Raw genomic sequence first — 20753 nt, forward strand, 5'->3', positions numbered from 1 at the left:
ATATAACAGGAATAAGCTGATACCTTTTGCTTCACAGCTGACACCATCCTGCATCAGCCTGTATCCTGCAGCACAGGAGCATTTTGCTCTAAAGACTCCTAATGAGTCACAGAAGTGCGTACAGTCTCCATTGTTCACATCGCATCTTTTTGCTATAACTGAGGAGAAAAAAACAAAAGCAAAACGTAATTAATTCAAAACAATCCTCTTAATGAATATATATACATGTTGTTACCATATCATATAGAAGTGTTTTGTAACACAATAATATTTAATATTTTATATAATCACTGAAATAGGTTTCGTATGTTGTTATTCACTTGCTAATACTACATTTTAAATAAAACCTTTCTAAATGTGCTTTCAGTGCTAGGCCACATTCTGAGCAGAAATGTGTTTAAAGCAGAAATGAGAATTCATGTTTCTGATGAATCGTTTTAGTTTAGTAACTAGTAACTATTAGGGCTGCCACGATTAGTCGACTAGTCACGATTACGTCGACTATCAAAATCGTCAATGACTGATCTAATAGTCGACACATCGTTTGAAGCTTCGTAAGATCCCAAAAGACGCAGGAATAAGTAGTAGAATTTAAGAGTGTAATAACGGATTGAAACAGAAGATGGCAGCACTGCATGTACAAGGATGCCAGCTGCCCTTAAACCCCGAAGAAGAAGAAGCTGTGTCCCAGAATTCATAGCGCAGCCCAGCTCAGTTTACAACAATGGCGGTAGCTAGTTAGTTTTAATATTACTCTTATTATTCTTTCTGGGTCACAAAATAAACATTTAACATATTTTCAGGCGAGAATGTAGCTGTGTAAACCTCAAATATCTGCTCAGTTTATCAAGACACCACATACTTTCAAAAGCGCTCCGACGTTTTCGGAGACGTCCGTTACCCACTAGCTCGATAGCTAGCTGGGGGCTAGGCTCACTAGAGCCGTGAGAACACCGGACTCCTGGCAAATCGTTTTCAAACCCACTGCCGTCTTTTGCTACTCAGGTTAAACATACATAAGTCACTTAGATAACTTCAAAATGTTATTGTTTGCCTTTTTTTTAGTATTTCATTTGTTCCTGAGTAAATCGGTTTGGCTGAGATCAAATTTATAGTTTTTGCACAGCTGAATAAACGTCAAGCAGACAACTGATTATCAGAAGTGTGAGATGCTGGAGAATATACTCCGGTGTCCTGTTATATTTTAGATAGCAAGGAGTTTATTAAACTTCACCGAAACAATCTGCAAACTTCATTAAAATTTAATAAACTCTCATCTTGTCTTTATTTTTAGTTAGCACATACCTTGAACACTTCAAGCTGTAAGCTAATGATAGTTATATAAGAACAGATACTGCTGGTGCAATAATCTGTACGTTTTACGTCCAATGGATGATGATCTGATTAGTCGACTAATCGCAAAAATAATCGGTGACTAGTCGACTATCAAAATAATCGTTTGTGGCAGCCCTAGTCACTATTAGTAACTATTCCCCTGAGTTTTGACCTGTTGTGGAGGAAATAAAACTTGAGACATCCACCAACTCTGTAGCCTCATGTTTTCTTCCTAACTTCTTTCTTAAAATGCATCTTAAATCAGAACAATAGCTGTGAATTCCTCCCTATAATTTACATCAATAATGGATGTCTAGTGGCTAATTTATAATAGCCAGTATGAACAAATTAAATTTTTGTTTTTATCTTTAAATAGGGATTCACATAGCCATTTGACATAGCTATTTTAAGACAGACCATCTGTTTTGAAAAGTGAAATAAAATTCAGGTAAATCCAGGTCTGTGGGATGCTGCTTTTAGAATATCTAAAATAGCCAACAACCTAATTTTGGAACCTAAAACCAGAGTGATGCTGAATGCGAGACACTGATTTAATTTAGAAAGAAGAAGAAGACTGAAATGCATCTGCTTGTTTATCCTTTGAGCCTTTGATCTGATCACTGCTGATATCAGATTGTCCCAAAATGTAGGAAATGTCACTACAAAACCAATTTTGTTTGATTACAGTTTGTATATCCAGTCACATGGCATTCACTCACCAATCTCACAGTTGCTCCCAGTGAAGCCAGATGCACATGTGCAGGTGTAGGAGCCCAGGATGTCTTTACATGACCCCTGGTTCAGGCATGGCCCTGACATACACTGATTACCATCTGAGGAAATCCAAACGCAGAACTTGAAATTAATTTGATATTATATATTACATATATTGATTTAGATTTTTTTATTTTATTTTATATTATATTATTATTATATATTATACATAAATATTAAAGGAGTAAAAAAGTAATTGGCCCCTTAACCTAATAGCTGCTCAGGGCACCCTTAGAATTACTGTCAAACCTTTGATAAGGTTCTTTAACATCACTCGGAGGTATTTTGACCCACTTTTCTTCACAGAATAGTCTTAATTCAGCTATAATGGAGGTTTTTCCCAGCATGAATCGTCCAGGTCCTGAAGCAAAGCAACCCCAGACCATCACGCAACCACCAGCATGTTTAACTGTTCTTTTTAAGAAATTATGTTTTAGCTTTATGCCAGCTGGAGATGCAAACCTTCCAGCTTTTGTCTCATCTGTCCACAGAATAAAATAAATGGGAGATGAGCTTTTGTGTTGTTTTTTCATATTAACCTTGGAACTCTCCCACAGAGGTAGTTTGCACACAGAGGCCTCTTTCTTATTGTTGAACTCTGACCTTAACGGAAGCAAGTGATGTCTGCAGATCTTTAGATGTTGTTCTGGGTTCTTTTGTGACCTCCTGGATGAGTTGCCGATGTGCTCTTGGAGTAATTTTGGTAGGCTGGCCACAAAGTTTTTCTAATTCTGGATAATAGTTCTCACGGTGCTTTACCAGAGCCCTAAAGCCTTAAAATGGCTTTGTAATGCTTTTGAAATGGTTAGATTGGGATGTGTTCTTTTAGCCTACTTGAGCTTGGCAGATAGAGAATTATTGACGTCTGGCACTCATCAGGCCTGGGTATGCTTAGTGAAATTGAACCCAGCTTTCCAAAATGTGTTTAAAGAGGGGGTGGGAAGACTTCTTCTTCACATAGGGCCAGGTTTAGATAGTATTTTTTCCTCTTAATAAATAAAAATAAAAAAATAAATATTTTCTTTTAATACAAAATGCATTTTGTATTTCTTGGGTTATCTTTGTCTAACATTAAAATTTGTTTGATGTACTGAAACACGTAAGTGTGACTAATATACAAAAATCTAAAAAATCAGGGAGGTGAAAATATTTCATTTTGCATTTACAGAAAAACAGGCATAAATATACATAAAGAATATCTAAGAAATACATGGTAATGTTACAAGATAAAAGACAAACCTTTAGTGTTTAAGTTTTAAAACTAGGACCGATAAGTAGTTTACCTAAAAAGATGCTCACATTCAATCATTTATTAAGCACACTCTTACCTGTATATCCTGCCCAAAATTCCATCTACAATACAGAGTAAAGTCAGTGATCGGTGCAGCCAGCAAAGCCAAATAAAATCAAAGTAAGTGAATACTCACTGTCCTTTCATCATTCTCGAATGTCTCCCTCGCCTCTTCTAGGTCGCATAATTCCTCTATACACTCTCTCTCCAGGTTTCCCTGCAGAAACTCCTCAAACAGTCCAGTGTTGTAACGTTTGTGTCTGCGCAAAATGCTGTCAGCTGATTGACCGGACAGAAACACTTCATCCGCAGATGGAGCCGGAGCTAGAGTAAACAAAGGAATAAGAGAAAGCTAGTTCGTGTTTATCCACTGGTTCATTTCGTAAGTCAAAAGCAACAACTTCTTAAAGTAAATGCTGCTAAGAAGTCCGCAAAACGAAAATGTACCTAAAGTTAAAGAGCATCACTAAAATGTCACAATACCTCCAGAACCCAGCGGAACATTTAAAAGCAGAAAATGCAGCAAAGACACAGAAATGAGTCCCATTCCAAATTTTTCTGCCATCCTGACAGAAACACTCTCGACTCCTACTCCAAAGTACAATCTGTGTTTGCACATGTGCACCAACAATTAATCGAATGTTTGTTCAGAGAAAAAAAAACAGTCTGTCAGGGAAAAACTAGAGTGTCGACATCCACTGGCACAAAAGACACTATATTTCCTCCTGAATACAAGGATAGTCATTTATTAATGAAAGAACTGTGAGAAATTTACATTACAGAGAAATTACTTACATTAAGGAAACAGGGGTTCTGAAAATGGTAAACTGAAACCAGTCAGCTGCAATGACTTATGTCCTGGTTTTTAACCTTTGCTCCAAGGACAACTTTCAGGCTCCAACTCTCAGTCATAAGCCTGAGCTAATATTACCTTTGTGCAAAATTATGGCATTTGACCCATTGTTGTGCTAAAACCATGCCATAAGGTTGATTTGTCCATTAATTATTTGTAAGTCAGTCCATTTAAAAATGTGTTATTAACATGTACATGGCATTAAAATCTCTCCCAGTTCGTCTATGTACAGTTACGCATAAGCAGTTATTTAATTTGCCTAACAGAGGTAGAAATAAAATTCGTCCAATATTGTGTGTCGTTTTCAGAAAACTCGCCAGGACTTGATGGTGGCCAGACCACAGAAATTGATTTATCAAGTGTACTTCAAACTTTGCGCCACAAGATGGCGTCCACACACCTCAGTAAGGGAGGTAGGCGACAGGGTTTACCACGATACTTCACTACAGAAAGGAGTCTAAGAAACATCATAATACTACACACGTGTGAAGGCCGTATAATGTAAAACATGGAACTAAATCACTGGATTTTTTTTTTTTGAAAAACAGTTTTAAATGTATTATTTTTTTTAACTCAGTTCTTCAAAATAAATAAATAAATACATAAATAATGCAGTGAAAATAACAGAAAAGAAGAATCTACAGTACTGTACAAAAGTCTCTTGTGCTTCCAATAAGCGAGGCTTGCTCGTAAATTTTTTTAAGTGACAAAAACCAAACAAACAAAACAAAGTTATCTACAGCAGACAAACAGTATCACAAAGTCATGTCCTTGACAAATAGGAAAAAATCCAATAAAGGCCTGACACAGGACCTGAGAGATGCATCTGGGCTCCATTGATCCATCTACTGTTCACTGAAACCACATCAGAAATGGTCTCAGTGGAAGGGTGGCTGGTGAAAAGGGAGTGTATGGAAAGGCGGGAAAGGTTGAGGTTTGCCAGATTACTTAAGAAGTGGAGTGAAAAAATCAGTGGGCACAGGTCTTAGGGAGCTATGAATCCAAGTTTATAATTTTTGGTTCAAATCATTATCTTTCATGGTTTTAGTCTGCAGTGCTAGTGCTTTGATGCAATTAGAAATATGCCACCATATGTTGCTTGCATAGGAAAAAGCTGTATAGGTCCTAATAATATCATTACATTCCCAGAAACTTTAATAAAATTATATTACTGATGATGAAGGAGAAGAAAAATTGAAGAACAGCATTTATAAGTGTAAATAAATTCCATCATTTTCCAATAAGCTGCTGTCATTGATGACACACTTCCTCATTCAAAGTGTGACTTTATTGTGACAAAGTGCCAGAGAGCAGCATCAGTATTATAATACAGGGTGGGCCATTTATATGGATACACCGTAATAACATGGGAATGGTTGGTGATATTAAAGTCCTGTTTGTGGCACATTAGTATATGTGAGGGGGCAAACTCCTCAAGATGGGTGGTGACCATGGTGGCCATTTAGAAGTCGGCCATCTTGGATACAACTTTTGTTTTTTCAATAGGAAGAGGGCCATGTGACACATCAAACTTATTGGTAATGTCACAAGAAAAACAATGGTGTGCTTGGTTTCAATGTAACTTTATTCTTTCATGAGTTATTTACAAGTTTCTCTTTGTTCACAACCATTGACATGTCGAAGAGGTTAACACGTGAGGAGCGGATTGAAATTGTGTTGATATCTGGTGAACGCAGTAACCGGGTCATTGCAGCAGATTTCAATGCAAGACACCCTACGAGACCACCCATCTCCCATGCTACAGTTAGCAAACTGCTTGCTAAGTTTCGTGAAACTGGTTCAGTGTTGGATTTGCCAAAATGTGGACGCATGAAAACTGTCACTAATGAAGAAACATCAGTGGCTGTCCTAGCTTCATTCAGCAAGAGCCCACAGCGTAGCACTCGCCGCATGTCACTGGAGAGTGGCATTAGTTGAACATCCCTTCGGCGGATATTAGCTACTCACAAATGGCACCCTTACAAACTCCAGCTACTGCAGCATCTCAACGAGGATGACCCAGATTGGCACAGAATTTGCAGAATGGGCAAAACAAAAATTGGAACAGGACCCTCAGTTCACACAGAAGATTTCGTTCAGTGATGAGGCAAACTTTTATGTGAATGGTGAAGTTAACAAACAAAACCACCGCTATTGGTCTGACACTAACCCACATTGGATGGATCCCTCCAAGACTGTTGGAACAACAAAAGTGATGGTTTGGTGTGGTATATGCGGTACAACGACAGTGGGTCCATTCTTCGTCAATGGAAACCTCAAGGCCACTGGATATTTGAAATTGCTACATGATGATGTGTTTCCCTCTTTATGCACTGAAGCTGGCACGTTCCCTGAGTTTTTCCAGCAAGATGGTGTACCACCACATTATGGGCGCCAGGTCCGAGCATTCCTAGATGAACAGTTTCCTGGAAAGTGGATTGGTCGTCGTGGGCCAGTTGAATGGCCCCCAAAGTCTCCCGATCTGACCCCCTTAGACTTTTATCTTTGGGGTCATCTGAAGGCAATTGTCTATGGTGTGAAGATACGAGATGTGCAGCACCTGAAACTACGGATACTGGATGCCTGTGCTGGCATTTCTCCTGCGGTGTTGCTATCAGTGTGTGAAGAGTGGGAGAAGAGGGTTGCATTGACAATCCAACACAATGGGCAGCACATTGAACACATTTTATAAGTGGTCAGAAACTTGTAAATAACTCATGAAAGAATAAAGTTACGTTGAAACTAGAGATGGCACGATACCACTTTTTTTTTTATGTCCGATACCAATATCATAAATTTGGATATGGGTCAATACCGATATGAATCTGATATAGTGTGTTTTTTAATCAATAAAACTGTTTTTTTTAAATATCTTGCTGCATTTTGTATAAGTTCAAACTCAAGTTAAAAAAAACAAAACACTAAAGCTATTCTGTTATACTGTATGCAAAAAACTACACTGCACCCAAAATATTTCATAGTTCAGCAATACTGATCAATCTAATAAACTTAAACCTACTCCATCCTCCCAATTCTGGTATTTTAAAGAGTAAGCAACCTAACTAATAGGGTTGCAAACTCCCAGCAAAAAAATGAATAAATAGGGACCCACCCCCCACCTCATGATGCTTAATCGACGTAATCAACTTTAATTTGATGCAGTGTGAAAAAAAATGCACAGAAATAAATTATTTTTCAAGAAATATTAAATAGATTCAACATCTTTCTTCAGCAGAATTGCAGACTGCACAGATGGTATCTTCCCAAAGGAAAAAGTACTATAGCTTACTAAGGTATATTAGACTTAATAGTTGCTATAGACAGTAATGGACTTCTATACATTTTACATCAGATTAAAACTTTGGATGTAAGAGTCAGATAATTATTTATTAAAAGCTAGACATTTTAAATGAGAATAAGAAAGAAAAGTATGTCTTTGTGCCCCCTTTTCCCTGTTCATGCCCTATCGGCCCCCCTGGCTAAACTTTGCTAGATCCGCCCCTGCACAGTTACCAGCCGTCAGCTGCGTAGAAAAGGATCCTGGTGTAGAAAGTAATATTAAATAAATTCTAACAACAGATTATCAAGGTTAAACGTACTGCTGTTGTTCAGCCGCTGGTTTCCTCTTTCTGGTGCAAAGTGGGCCAAAAACAAGCAAGAGAAACGGACTCGCGACAGAAAAGCCGATCAGCTGATCATTGATCAGTTTCATGATTGAAGTAACAGAGGGAGGGAGGTAGATAGAGGCAGTCGCTCCATATATCGGTTGTTAAGCTTAACGCTGGAATGCTTTACAAACATTCAGAGATGAACTTACACACTTGCTTTACTTCTCTCTGCAATAACTTTCTCGGAGATGAAATGCTGGTTTGGTAGCAAGGCTCCAAATACTCAACCAGACCGCCGACAGGTCTCTCATGCCACAGCGCTCTATCACGTGATGCATATTGCTCCGACGTGCTACGGTTATGAGCCGAGTTATGCCATGTCACAAGTTTTGTGAGGTGCTTTTTCGATATTTAATGGATCGGATTACATTTTTTTTTATTTCTCTCCTATATCCGATCCAGTAATTTAGGTCAGTATCAGACCGATACCGATACGTAATATCGGATCGGTCCATCTCTAGTTGAAACCAAGCACACTGTTGTTTTTCTTGTGACATTACCAATAAGTTTGATGTGTCACATGGTCCTCTTCCTATTGAAAAAACAAAAGTTGTATCCAAGATGGCCGACTTCTAAATGGCCACCATGGTCACCACCCATGTTGAGGAGTTTTCCCCCTCACATATACTGATGTGCCACAAACAGGACTTTAATATCACCAACCATTCCTATGTTATTACAGTGTATCCATATAAATGGCCCACCCTGTAGAATAGTAGTGACAAAGTATAAATCAGATATAAGTGCTGCTTTTCCATCATGTAACTGCACCAGGATGAATCTTAGATAGTAGCAGCTATTGATGTCCAACCCAAATGTGAACTAATAACTCACATAGAAGAGGCAGACAATTCATTTTCCCAAGGGGTCACATCAGAACCTTGGACTGTTATGGAAAAATTATGTTATCAATTGTCCACCACACGTCACCAGCTGATAGTATCTAGTCTTTTGTCGCTAGGTTGTACTTGAAGGAGTATTTTTGCTTCAAGTGGTGAAAGCTTATTCTTTCCACTTTTAGGGGAACAACACTTTTGCAAAGTACTGTGCTTTGTCAGAAGTTGTTGAAGCTGATTTAAATATTAAATTGTTATTGGAGGCTGATGTATGGCTCTTGCTCTCAGACATGCCTGGGCTTCTCTTGTTGTTGTGGATACTCGGAAATGTAAAGGCTGCAAAAATGATATTACAATATGACACTTTTTTTTCTCATAGAAATTTATACTGATGTGATTATGGCAGGCATAGTGTGGAAAGCATCTTATTAGCAAAAACCTTTGCTTCATTATCTGAAACACACTCCAACTGCAGTAAAAACACACACAGTGGAACATTATCAGTCATGGATTGGCCTCCACAGAGCCAAGGCCTCAATATTATTAAATATTGAAGTATTGTGGGATCATTGTAATACAGGACTGAAAAAAGCCAATATCTGAAGAAGAGCTTTGAGTTTTCTTCAAGAAGCCTGGAAAACTCTTCCCAAAGTCTACTTAAAGAAATGATAAGAAAGCTTGTTGAAGAGTTCAGGCTACATTTAAGAATAAAGGTGGTCAAAATAAATATTTACTATATATTCAAGTGAATCAAATGTTTACAAACTATGTTTTTGCCTTATATACCGTATTTCCGTGTATGTTCAAACATGTTTCTAATTTTCCTAGTAAGATTTTTCCAGCTCCTAATTGAAGAGTAGTCAAGAAAACTTTTTAATGGAAATTCTGTGACTCTGTGGACAATAAAAGCTGTTACTATGTGAGCCAGACAACAAAAACTGTGTTAAGCTTTGAAGACGCACTTTCACAGATCTATTAATACTCGTCCGTCTTTATCATGTTTCTTAGCATTTCATCATAAATCTAATGATCAAAAACCTTTTTCCGTCACAACTTGTTTTTACTTTCTCACCTAATATGCTTTTAATGTCAGACTATCAGGATTCTTTAAATTATTACTTAATTTTACCAGGAAGTCCCACTGGGCTCTCAATCTCTTTTACAGCAGAGACATGGTCAAGATAGCAGCCATACAACCCAAAACATCTCACAGAAAATACAAATACACCATCAAATCTAAATCATGCAGTCAGTCACATGCCTATAAATTCATATCTCATCTAAATGTTCATCTTCCCTGGCTGTTGCTAGCCCTGTTTATTACGTTTAGTTTACTAAATGTATGAAGTGTTTTTAAAAGGGTTTTTTTTGTTTCAAATAGCACGAGCCAACAACACCAAGACAGAGAAGCCAAAGAAAATCTGAATATTTGAGATGAAATGACTACGTATGAGAATATAACTTATAGAGATTATAAATAAATGACTGTTTATTACCATCATTCATATTCATCTAGTTTTTTGTCTGCATACGGCTCCAGAGTGTAGGTTCGAGACCCCCCTGCTCTAGTGGATGAAATAGGAGTTTTGCCCTTTAAATACCTGTTGTTACCAATGGTGAATTTTTAGCGTTTGAACTTGAATTAGTGACGGCTCTTTCAGATCCCCAAACATGCACTTAACTCAGAGAGAAGATACTCAAAGCTCTTCAAAATCTCTCAAAGTTTCCTATTTCAGTGTTAGTCGAAACCTCTAAATATTGTGCAGTATTGGATCTTTACCACTTGTGCTCACGCCTTTCATAATCATTCAATATTTTCAAAGAATAATCAAGCTGATGCAGTCATGGCGTGCAGTCAAGGGTGCTGATTCACCGTGCCAGCTGAAGTTTTAACTCTAGTGTCATTTTGTGGTCTGGCATAAAAGATGCAAAATCATCACCGGCTCTGGAATCCCCCCACAGGGAGTCCGCAATCTTCTCAAGTGTTGGCAACTATCGACTGAGGGCATTTATATTTCACAGAATCGTTGACAGGATGAATAATTCACACCTGAGTAATTAACACTGTCTACTCAATACAAGAGCTTCTCGATTTTTTTTTCCTGCAGGAGTGTGTGAGTAAAGTGGTTCAATCACACCAGAGTTGGACCGCTTGAACCAGCAGTCACCAGACTTTTCCTGAGGGAATGTTACTGATAGGTATTCCAACTTCAGTCCAAAACATTAGCACCTGAACTTCCCCCACTGAGTCATGCATCTAAATGCGAGTCTGTTGCTGAGCTTTGTGAACAGTCTGTGGGCATGATATCCCCAATGGCATTCTTTCCACATAGTGTCTCACTCTAGTGTAATAGCAGAATGGCTGCAGACAATTGACAAGGCTTACTATAGCATGAGCAGGAGAAAATAGAAACAATGGTTTTAAATGTTACAACTGAGGTGATGACTTGTGCGTAAAGCAGCCTAACAACGCTGTTTTAAATGGACGGAGTGGATGTATGAATGGATGGAAGGAAATAAAATTGCCTGTGACTAACTATTGATTTATGAAGATCTTCCTGACATCTCTGTCTTCTCTCATTCTTTGGCAGCACCACACAGCTTGGGAGTCTGTGTCGGCTCCAATTAGATTAGTCACTACAGTGGGTGATCGAGTCAGGGCCCTGCAGATAATAAAAACTCTGATGCTTGCTCAGTGCTATTGATTGTTTCTGTACAGTATCTCCTGGGCCGCACAGGAGATCAGGCAGCCTAGACCGCAGTCTTTCACCAGGGAGAAGCTGTCGTTTGCTGAGGGCTTATCTTTTGTTTCGGTAAAACCTTTTTCTGTTGTTTTCAACCTGAATGTTTGCGCAGCTCAAACAAAAGCAGCAGGATTTTGGAAGATCCGTACGTTAAATATGCAGCGGTGACCGAATCAATTATCTGGATGAAAGTAAAAAAAGAATACCAAACCACCAAACCACCAAAATCTTTTTTAAAAGATCCAACATAAACTTTTTGAACAGAACGTTTTAGTTCTTTACTTTTTTAAATGTGAAAAAAAGTAAACAAAAAGTTGATGCTGCATGATCGTGAGCTGCAATCTGGTTGATGAGCGTCTGAAAAACCCACAAAAAGGTGGATTTTGTCATCAAGACATCACTGACTGTCTTAATCAGGACCTACTGTGCTTGTCCCGTCTAACCTTTGCAGAAACTCACCCTCACGGTGACCTTGCTTCTGCTCATTAGACTCCATGTTTTCTACTGATTAGTGTTTGTGAAACATTATGCGCAAAAATAAATTGTTGGTACAGCGTGACATTTCAGTGATGCAATGTTAATGACATGAAAATGCCCTGGGGCACAGCAGAAGGAGTTATGTTTTATTTAGATTACTCATTTCTTCCAGTTGTTACAGTGAGACAACATGAGCTCAGGGCTTCTTCAGGACACACCATATTAATGTTAAAGTTATACTCATGTGAGCTCATATTTAATAGAAATATCCCCCCCCACACACACATGCACTTCAAATTCATTCCAATAGCAAATTAAAAATTTTATGTCATATATAACACTTGTACCTATATGACTGTATAAGAAACAGAGGATCAACTCTTGTGTAATGTGACCTACAGTGAAGTTAAAACACTAGTTTTCACGTTTTCTCGTCTGAGACAATTTTGTATAATTAGACCAATGTGAAGAAAAAGAGCTGCTGTTGAACAAAAATTGGAGCCTAAACAAACAGTGTGTGTTTCTAAAGTGATCCCTGCATACCAAGTGGAGACAAAGGTGGTTTATTTTAGTCCAAGAGGCCGTGCATAATAGCTTAGCTTAGCATAAAGACTGAAAGTAGGGAAACAGCTACTTTGTGCTACTCAGGTTAATATTTCCTCTGTTTATAGCTAGGCTCACTGCCTCCTGGAAACAAATGAAAAAAATCCACAAGAACTATTTTCCAGAACTGTGCAAGCTCTTTCAGATGTTGTCCTTCGTTTGTTCATAAAGGCATCTCATGTTTGCATATGGCTGACAACTCGTTAGCCAATGAGCATATGGCTTCAAAGATAATCCTCCATTCTGAAACATGTGTGAAGATTTACAAAACAGACTAAAAAATTTTAACTCAACATGGCCAAAAATGAGTGTGTGATAGCATAAATTTATCAGGAAAGTGCTTACAGAGGTCAAGTCGGGAATGTCATTTTATCGTTTTGCCATGGAATAACAAGGGCTGTTAACCTGCTGCTTCTATGTCCATCTACTTTTGAAGGTCTTAAAATTGGACCTATATATAAAAATGGCAGTAATTCCTAAATAGATCATTCAAAATGTTTATAAAACCCCTTGAACTGAAGCTGAAAGTTTGCATCTTGGCTGGTGGTTTGAAATCCACAGTTTTGGCGTACAGAGGCAAAGCTGCAAAACTGTATTACTTACCAAATACTTCCGGACCGAAATGCTTAAATGGTCTCTAGAAAGAAGACAAATTTGACTCTTGGTTGTTTACATATCTGAAACTGTGTCTAATATTATGATAATGGTTTAGGTGTTGAGGTGTTTGCAGCTGTATTGTACTATTAGAGATATATTTTACATTAACGTCACTAGATGCTCAAGGACTGCAAGGAGAATTGTGTTAAAGGGCATTTCACACAGCACTCCAGTCTAGTTAGTGTTTACAGTTATATCAACAGGGAACTGTACAAAGAAGCACACACTAGCCCCCCCACCCTGTCAGCCCCTCCTTCTAATAAACTCATTGACATTAATGTGATATTTCAGAGAGCCTTGCTCCGTTAATCATTTCTGTAATTTAAGAGCCTAATGTTTCATGGCCATTATCCCACATGCCTGCACGCACAGGAGTACTGCCCACTAAGGCAAACGCAGTGACATTTTAACAACTGTCTTTTTATTCATAGGATTTACAGGATTATAACACCACTCATAGTGTAATAGTCCTAAACTGTTGAAAGCCTTTTTGATAAAATCCTCCTGAGTAATATACAAAATACATCCATTAAAAAATAGTAATAAAGAAGTAAATGTAAGAAAAAGTAGTTGCACGCAGTCTACAAATGTTGTTGATAATAATATAACTGATGACTTCATTATGAAACCATCCGTTCATCATCCTATGAAATAATCTGAGGAAAAAATAAGCTCTACCAAAGGTTGACATTTAACCACGACTCACTCTTTTCCCAACAGTGGCCCAGAAACACTGTAAAATTCAGAGTTCCCTGGAAATCAGAGCTCAAATCTACTGCTGTGATTCAGCCAAGCTGACAGACGCTCTTGGCTCAGGGATGTTCAGCCACTGTTACTAAAAGTGGAGCTCCTATCCCTCCTGGTCAGAAAGTGCCCATGAAGATGATGCTTTTCCTGATGAATGTCAAGAAGAGAATTTGCAGAAAGCTAAACTGCACAAAGCCAATGAGGCAAAAGTGGGTCGAACTGATCGTTGATTGCATCAGTTTTTGCACCTGTAACCTTTTTTTCTCTTAAAGCAAAGAACACCTGCAAATACAGACATATATCAGCTCTATGTGTGTCAGCTGCACCAATTCCATGTAGGTCACATGGCCAACAGCTGAAATATACTGTGACTCTGTGACATGGGAGATATACTGTAAAAATGCAATCTGGGGAGTGGCCGAGTCAATTATGTAGTGTGTGATGTAAAAGAAATATGACATCATTTCTCATCTTTTAGCCCTGACCTCTTTGGTTTTGAAATAACTCGCTGACCCCATCCTGACCTTTGGAACTGAGATCAGTGTGCTGGAGCTCTTTGGGAGTCAGAGATAAACGAGCGCGTGCAGCAGTCCTATAATGAAATCCATCACTTTTATGTGCAAACTGTATGGGCACATACACACAAATGGACAAAGACTAGTATCACCTTTAGTTTCATTTTCAGTCCTTGGATTTTATTATCCTGCATTTGCTTCTCTGCTGCATTATTATTCATTATATTCACTTGACAATCAAAATATGATCATGGAAGTTGCTTTCCTTGATGACACTGACCTCTGCTGCATGACATCATTTGCTCTACTAAAATTCAATCTCTTTTTAGAATCCTCCGGTCTTAAATTCACTGAAAAAAATCCCAAACTACTCCATTATTCTATAATCAGTCCACCTGCAATTCACTGATAACATGAAATACTACAAGATGTAGTGATCTCTAAAAGTTTGGGTGCATTTGAACTGTTAGAAGTTAGTGTTTGTTAAATCCCATTCATATTACACAACATCCATTGTCACCAGTACCCCTGTTACAGCACCAGGCTGATTACCTTATCAGCCACACTCAGCTTGAATCAGGCTAACACCTACAATCGGGGGAAGATGACTAACCCAGCTGCACAATACCGGATACCCACAATACCCTCCACCTCACTGCCTGTCCTAAAGAATGATCTTTTGGGACTGATCCTTATAACACCCGTACTGACTCCTCCACAAGCATAACCTTGGGTGATGTTAAGTACAGGCAAGCAGCAAATCAAGCAGCTTGTTCACTGCTGGTTTTTGATGGAACTGATTTATAAAGCAGCTCAGAGTCCAGATGGGTTGTTTGGCCGGTCCATGTAAATGGAAATTGATTTTACCTGCCATGAATAACACACACTGAGCAAAGAAACAGACTGTGTCTCCCAAAACCATTAAAAAAATACTTTATAATGACCAGTCACTTAAAACTAAGAGGCAAGATACAGCACAAAACAAGAATTGCTGATAGTAGTAGTAGAAGAACTAGTAGCAACTCATGTTCAGTCCTTATAACTGAACATTTTTAGAAGAATGTTTTTTCCCCCTGTTAAGCCACGTAACACTGACCTTTGACTCATTCAAGCTTTAATAGGGCACCTAACTCAAGGGATGAGCTAGTGTTGTGTCAATACAGGCAACTTAGAAAAAATACAGTTTCAAGTTGTATCTTTAGGCACTTTGTTACCACAACAACACATCATTTGATTCCATTTCTTTAGTCAAATTGACAAAAAAACCCCAAAACAAAACAATGCCAAAAATAACGCGATCAAGTCGTACTTTTGTACCAACAAGGTGATTCCCACAGACGTATCTGCTAAAAACTATAATGGCATCTCTCAGTGTCGTGTGCAGGGTGTCCTCAGAATTTTGAGGAAACTGGAGGACAAAAGAAGAAGTGACAGGTCTGAAAAACTCCACAGCAGATAAACAGTATGTGACAGTGATGTCCTTAAGAAACAGATTTTCCAAAGATTTCCCCTTTTCCTAGCAAAACATAAAGAAATGAGGACTGGTTCAAGACTTTTCACATAGTACTGTATTACTTCATTACTGGCATAGGAAATCAAAGTAGTTGGTGTAAAAAAAAGAAATGCTTTTCACAAATCTGACAACGCAAATGTTGCATTCCACAAATATTGGAAGAAACCATCCAAAAGATGCCCACTCAAACAAAGACAGAACATGCAATCTCTTCACCAAATGCCATTGTGCTGCTTTCAATGGTTTATCTTTCTCTGGAATACCGAGTCATCTTATCATCTTACATAACACTTATAGAAATAACAATTAACCACCTAATATCACAAGATTAGCAACATACAATCCAGCCCACAGTAAGCCTTCCTCTGCTGAATAAGCTGCACTGGTATTCTATAGTGTACTGTAGGAAAAGATAATAAGGGTAGTGTGTGTGTGTGTATGTGTGTGTATGTTATTTGTATTTATCTTTAAGAATGATAATTGTTCTTAAAGTTGAGATAATTGTTCTTGTTTCACTTTAAAAGTAAATCTCATGCAAATTACCAACAAATTACTAAAACTGTCTGATGTTTACATGTGACAAATTAAAGGAAAAGGCTTTGTAACTGAATGGAGAACCAGAGTGATTGCATAGGCTTCTGCCCACTCCCTCCACGCTACAGCTAAGCAGTTAAAGTCCAATTATGCCCAGTGCCGAGCATAAGAAAATGCTGAGCGGGCTGATTTGATTTGGATTTTACATTAGGATGGGAAGAGAAAAAGACCTAAGTGACCACGAAAGAGGTTTTGTTGTTGGAACATGGATAAATCAAGATCAAGTAGTTACCATTTTGAGAAGAAGTCTGAAGTGACCGGAATTCTCATCTATTGGCGATGCTTCAGTAAACGGGGTGGGAAACTCATGTTTAAAGATGGTGATGCTTACATATTAATCTGGCATTAAAAAAAAAAAGACAGAGACTGTATCAGCATAAAAATCTGTCAAAAATTAGATCGTAAAGTAAGGTTGCAAAGCACAAGCTTCTCATTAGTAAGAAAGTACATTTAAGTGCTCAGTGATGCAAGAAAACAGACAAACACCTGCAGGGATGCGTTCAGAATGTTCAGAATCACCATTTAGCATATTCTTTGCCACATTGCTAGTATATATCTGATGTAAAGCAAGAGAACAGTACAGGCCTCAGTGCTGTTTCTGCATATGTACAATGAAGGGATCCATCTTATACTGTAGCGTAGAGGGGGTGGGGCTTCAGTTTGCTTTTGTTTACCTCCAGGTCAGTGATAATCAATACCAAGTTGTAATGTGTGATAACCTTTATCCCTTGATCAAACCTTTTCTATTCATGTGTTGGAGCTCTCTAGGATCAGGATCAACTGATCAGGATTGAGATCCCTCTAATCAGGATGCTTTTTAATATATTGGTGCAAATTTAGTACTTTAAAACTGTACTATTACTACTTTTGCATTCAAAGGTCTCAACACATCACCAGTGAATGAAATCAATCAGCTTACTGAGCGTGTCTGCATGAGTGTGGCACAGCATGAAATCTGAGGGGATTTTCTACCACAAATATTACAATCAGTGGGGAAAAAAAAAAAAGAAATTCAGGGTTATTCTGTAGAATGGGTGGATACAGCTTTGTACTCTATGACCTGGTTATAGAGTGTGAGTCAGGAGTTTGTGTGCACCATATTGAACGGGGTCCCTGGCTTTGCTTTAAACAGATCGGGAATGGATGTACCACTACAGTGTGATGCCCTGCTGGAAAGGTCAAAAGGGGCCACAGGCCACGGACACAGCGGGAACACAAGCCACTGACATTTACCATCACTCTCTATACCCCACTCTAGTATCCAGGAGGGGAGTCAGTGTTCTACCTTATAATCATTCCTTGAGTCATTTGAGTACTTGAGTATATATATACTCAAGTACTCAAAATGATACAAAGGAAAACAAACCAACATTCAGTTGCTTTTTTTTCTGCATGTATGTGGAATTTAAAACATATGCACACCACACCACCTGAACACCTTCCTGAACACACCTTGTTCGGTATAGTTTATATATAAATGAATGACTTGTGGTAGAGTAGATATTTTAAAGCAATCTTAATCAGCAGACTTATCATGTAGATCATCAAAGTACAGCCACATTCATCAGTGACTATGCTGTGAAAAACATTGTTTTTATGAAAAAAATCTACAAAAAAATCACTAAACTGAAGCTTTATAGTTAATATTAAGTTAATAATAAGTCTATATTTTTTCATAACTTCATAGCAAGGATTCTGTAGCCTCTATCACCACTGTCAATACAATCTAAAGATATAAAAATATAACCATACATCTGTGTTTTATGCATCGAGGCCCCATCCTGTAATCCACAAGACTCCAAAGGATTCCCCTGGAAACCCACAGAGGTTCTGTGTCCAGGTGATAAGTGTTTTTGCAGCACTAGGGGAACCTACAAAATATGTTATGGCTGCTTGATGCATATCATGTTTTAATAACCATCCTCTGTCTTAAAAGTATTTAAAAAAAGATTATGATTTAGCTTAACTGGGGTTCACTTTCTTTAAATCCTGTGTCTGAAATATAACTAAACTCAACTCAGTAGAGTGCAATTTAAAAAAAAACAATGCAATGACTGGACTGTTTTAAGGGAAAGTCACTCACCGAGACAGGTCCCAGTATGTCTCAAATGTCTCAGCAAGATTTGCAGATGTGAAGAAAGTTCAAAGTGGTTCCAGTTTCTTCTAAAAATAGCAACCATATGGCGTGTAACCCTCAACCTAGGGGTCTTTTTCCCTTTGCTGCCCCTGCATGCTACAGCTCTGCATGACCAGGGGTTGTGACATAGAGCCTGCTAAAAACTGGACATGGATTGAAAGACTCCATGAACAGAATCTAAAAAAATAGCACCCCTAATTAAAAAGATTATAGTGTCCTTAAAAATGGAAATCAACATGTTTTGCTGTTGATATGGCTCAGTTGAAACTGAACAGTTTAATGTGACTTCAAGTGAAGCTTTTAGGCTTCATCTTTACAGGTTTCACAAGGTAAGGACATTTATATAACATATTGCTGCAGTAATATGTTGCAATAATATTAATAAATGGCTTTATTCATTAGTCTGATAGTCTCTGAACACTTACAAAAAGATCATTATAGTTAACTCTTTATTACATGCATTTTACAGCGAGTGCACTGAAATTGAGGTATTCCTCACTCCCACAATCGATTTGTCATGACCCACAGTGAATCACGTCACACTCAAACAGTATACTATTTGTTTATCTACATTGAAACTGTATTGCATGTTTTTTTAATGTGTAAACTTGCAAGCATTCCTCAAACAATTCATCTTTATTTATCTGAACCAATTACACCTGTAAAAATCTGTGCGGTATGGGGACAAAACGCATTTCAAGACAGTGGTGGGACTGCGACATTAGCTTCTCCGGTGTAAAAGACACCTATGTGATAAACTTCACCTTGTGATTATGTAACAGGAATGTGAGGTGGCATCTGGAAAAAAAAATGCTCATCTGGTGCCAGAAGGGGGAAAGGACTTAATGTGGTTGTCACTCTCAAAACACTGTAGAACTGGATGCGTCCTTTCAAGGACCTGAAAAACTTTCAAGGACCTGAGAAGTGTTCATGAAACTAAAGCAAACTGATACGTTCCACCATCCAGTCTTAACTAGGTGGGTTATGTTCTCAGTTAAGAGTCCGATCCATCGGAGCTTGTTTTACATAACACCATCGTATTAGTCATATGCAATAAATATCTTATTAACTAATGAGGTTATGTAAACTGTAAAATGATAAAGCTGCAGGTAAGAAAGCATAACAAGAGTTTACTACGGTTTTTATTTTTATGTGTTATCCTCCAGCCACTTACTGACTTCCAAATGCATATTTAATCAAGTCAAAGGAAAGACCTCCGATTATATATTTAGAAAATGCGCATCTCGGATGTGAATGGGATAACGCATAGCTCTGCAAAGGCAACTGAATGAGAGCAACAGCAAGATGGTGCGCGCCATGCAGCACAACCTCATGCTTTAATTCTTCTCCGCATCGACATCACAGCTCACATGCCGACTGCATTCATGGATCGAGCAGCTCGTTTTCACCACAGCCGTCATACGGGGGTCAAAAAACAATTGTCCACTGTGTGAACGGGCGCCGTAACTGGTAGAGCGCTCTCACGTTGTGTATCCTGTTGATTCTATCTGCCGAGTGTTTAGAGGAGCAGAGCTCGACCGTGAAAGCCTCAGACAAGAAAACCTGGTCGCCAAAAGCCACACTGGATGGGATTACTCTCGGGGTTTGTTAGACACTACAGCTCAGTGTATTGTTCACTTGAATTTTTCTTGACTGGAGACCTGTGGGGAGCAAAAGTGCGCTCCATTTCGCAGCTTTTTGCTCGTCTCCCTTGTCACAATAGAGTAGGTCGTGATTTTTCGTATGCAACATAACGGGATTCATAGTGGGGACGTTTCCTTTCATCAATGTGCATTGATGTAGCAGAAAACGTGGAGGAGATAAGGTAGGTTAAAGCGCGGTCTTAAATCACTGGAAAGGCTATGCGAAGATAGGCATGCGTATAGGCTGCTTCTTTGTGTTTATTGAAACTACATGAGGTCTTTGTCGTGTGGCGTGTGAGTGTGTCTATCAATAGTTGAATGTTTTCATTGATACCCAATTGAGAAACACCTTGCAGCACGAGTAGC

General features: G+C 38.4%; 2 protein-coding genes and 1 long non-coding RNA gene across 4 annotated transcripts in view; 1 reads left to right on the forward strand and 2 right to left on the reverse strand.

Annotated features, from left to right (window-relative positions):
- Positions 1–4034, reverse strand: part of f9a (coagulation factor IXa) — an 8686-nt gene extending 4652 nt beyond the window's left edge. Inside the window, exons 1-5 of the mRNA XM_085170203.1 lie at positions 3884–4034; positions 3537–3724; positions 3438–3462; positions 2055–2168; positions 24–158 (exon numbers count right to left, since the gene is read on the reverse strand). Coding sequence (XP_085026329.1) covers positions 24–158; positions 2055–2168; positions 3438–3462; positions 3537–3724; positions 3884–4019 — 598 coding nt within the window. The 5' untranslated portion in view covers positions 4020–4034. The remainder of the gene's footprint in view (positions 1–23; positions 159–2054; positions 2169–3437; positions 3463–3536; positions 3725–3883) is intronic.
- The window catches only part of LOC146524889 (uncharacterized), a 275208-nt gene that overhangs the window by 160564 nt on the left and 93891 nt on the right, over positions 1–20753 (reverse strand). The window lies entirely within an intron of this gene.
- Positions 19907–20753, forward strand: part of fgf13a (fibroblast growth factor 13a) — a 104223-nt gene continuing 103376 nt past the window's right edge. Inside the window, exon 1 of one of the 2 annotated variants that reach the window (XM_085170311.1) lies at positions 19907–20569. The gene's annotated coding sequence lies outside the window, so the exon portion shown is untranslated. The remainder of the gene's footprint in view (positions 20570–20753) is intronic. The other variant, XM_085170292.1, reaches the window with a different exon arrangement.

This window comes from Neolamprologus multifasciatus, chromosome 2, assembly GCF_963576455.1.
Source record: "Neolamprologus multifasciatus chromosome 2, fNeoMul1.2, whole genome shotgun sequence".
Lineage (NCBI taxonomy): Eukaryota > Metazoa > Chordata > Actinopteri > Cichliformes > Cichlidae > Neolamprologus > Neolamprologus multifasciatus.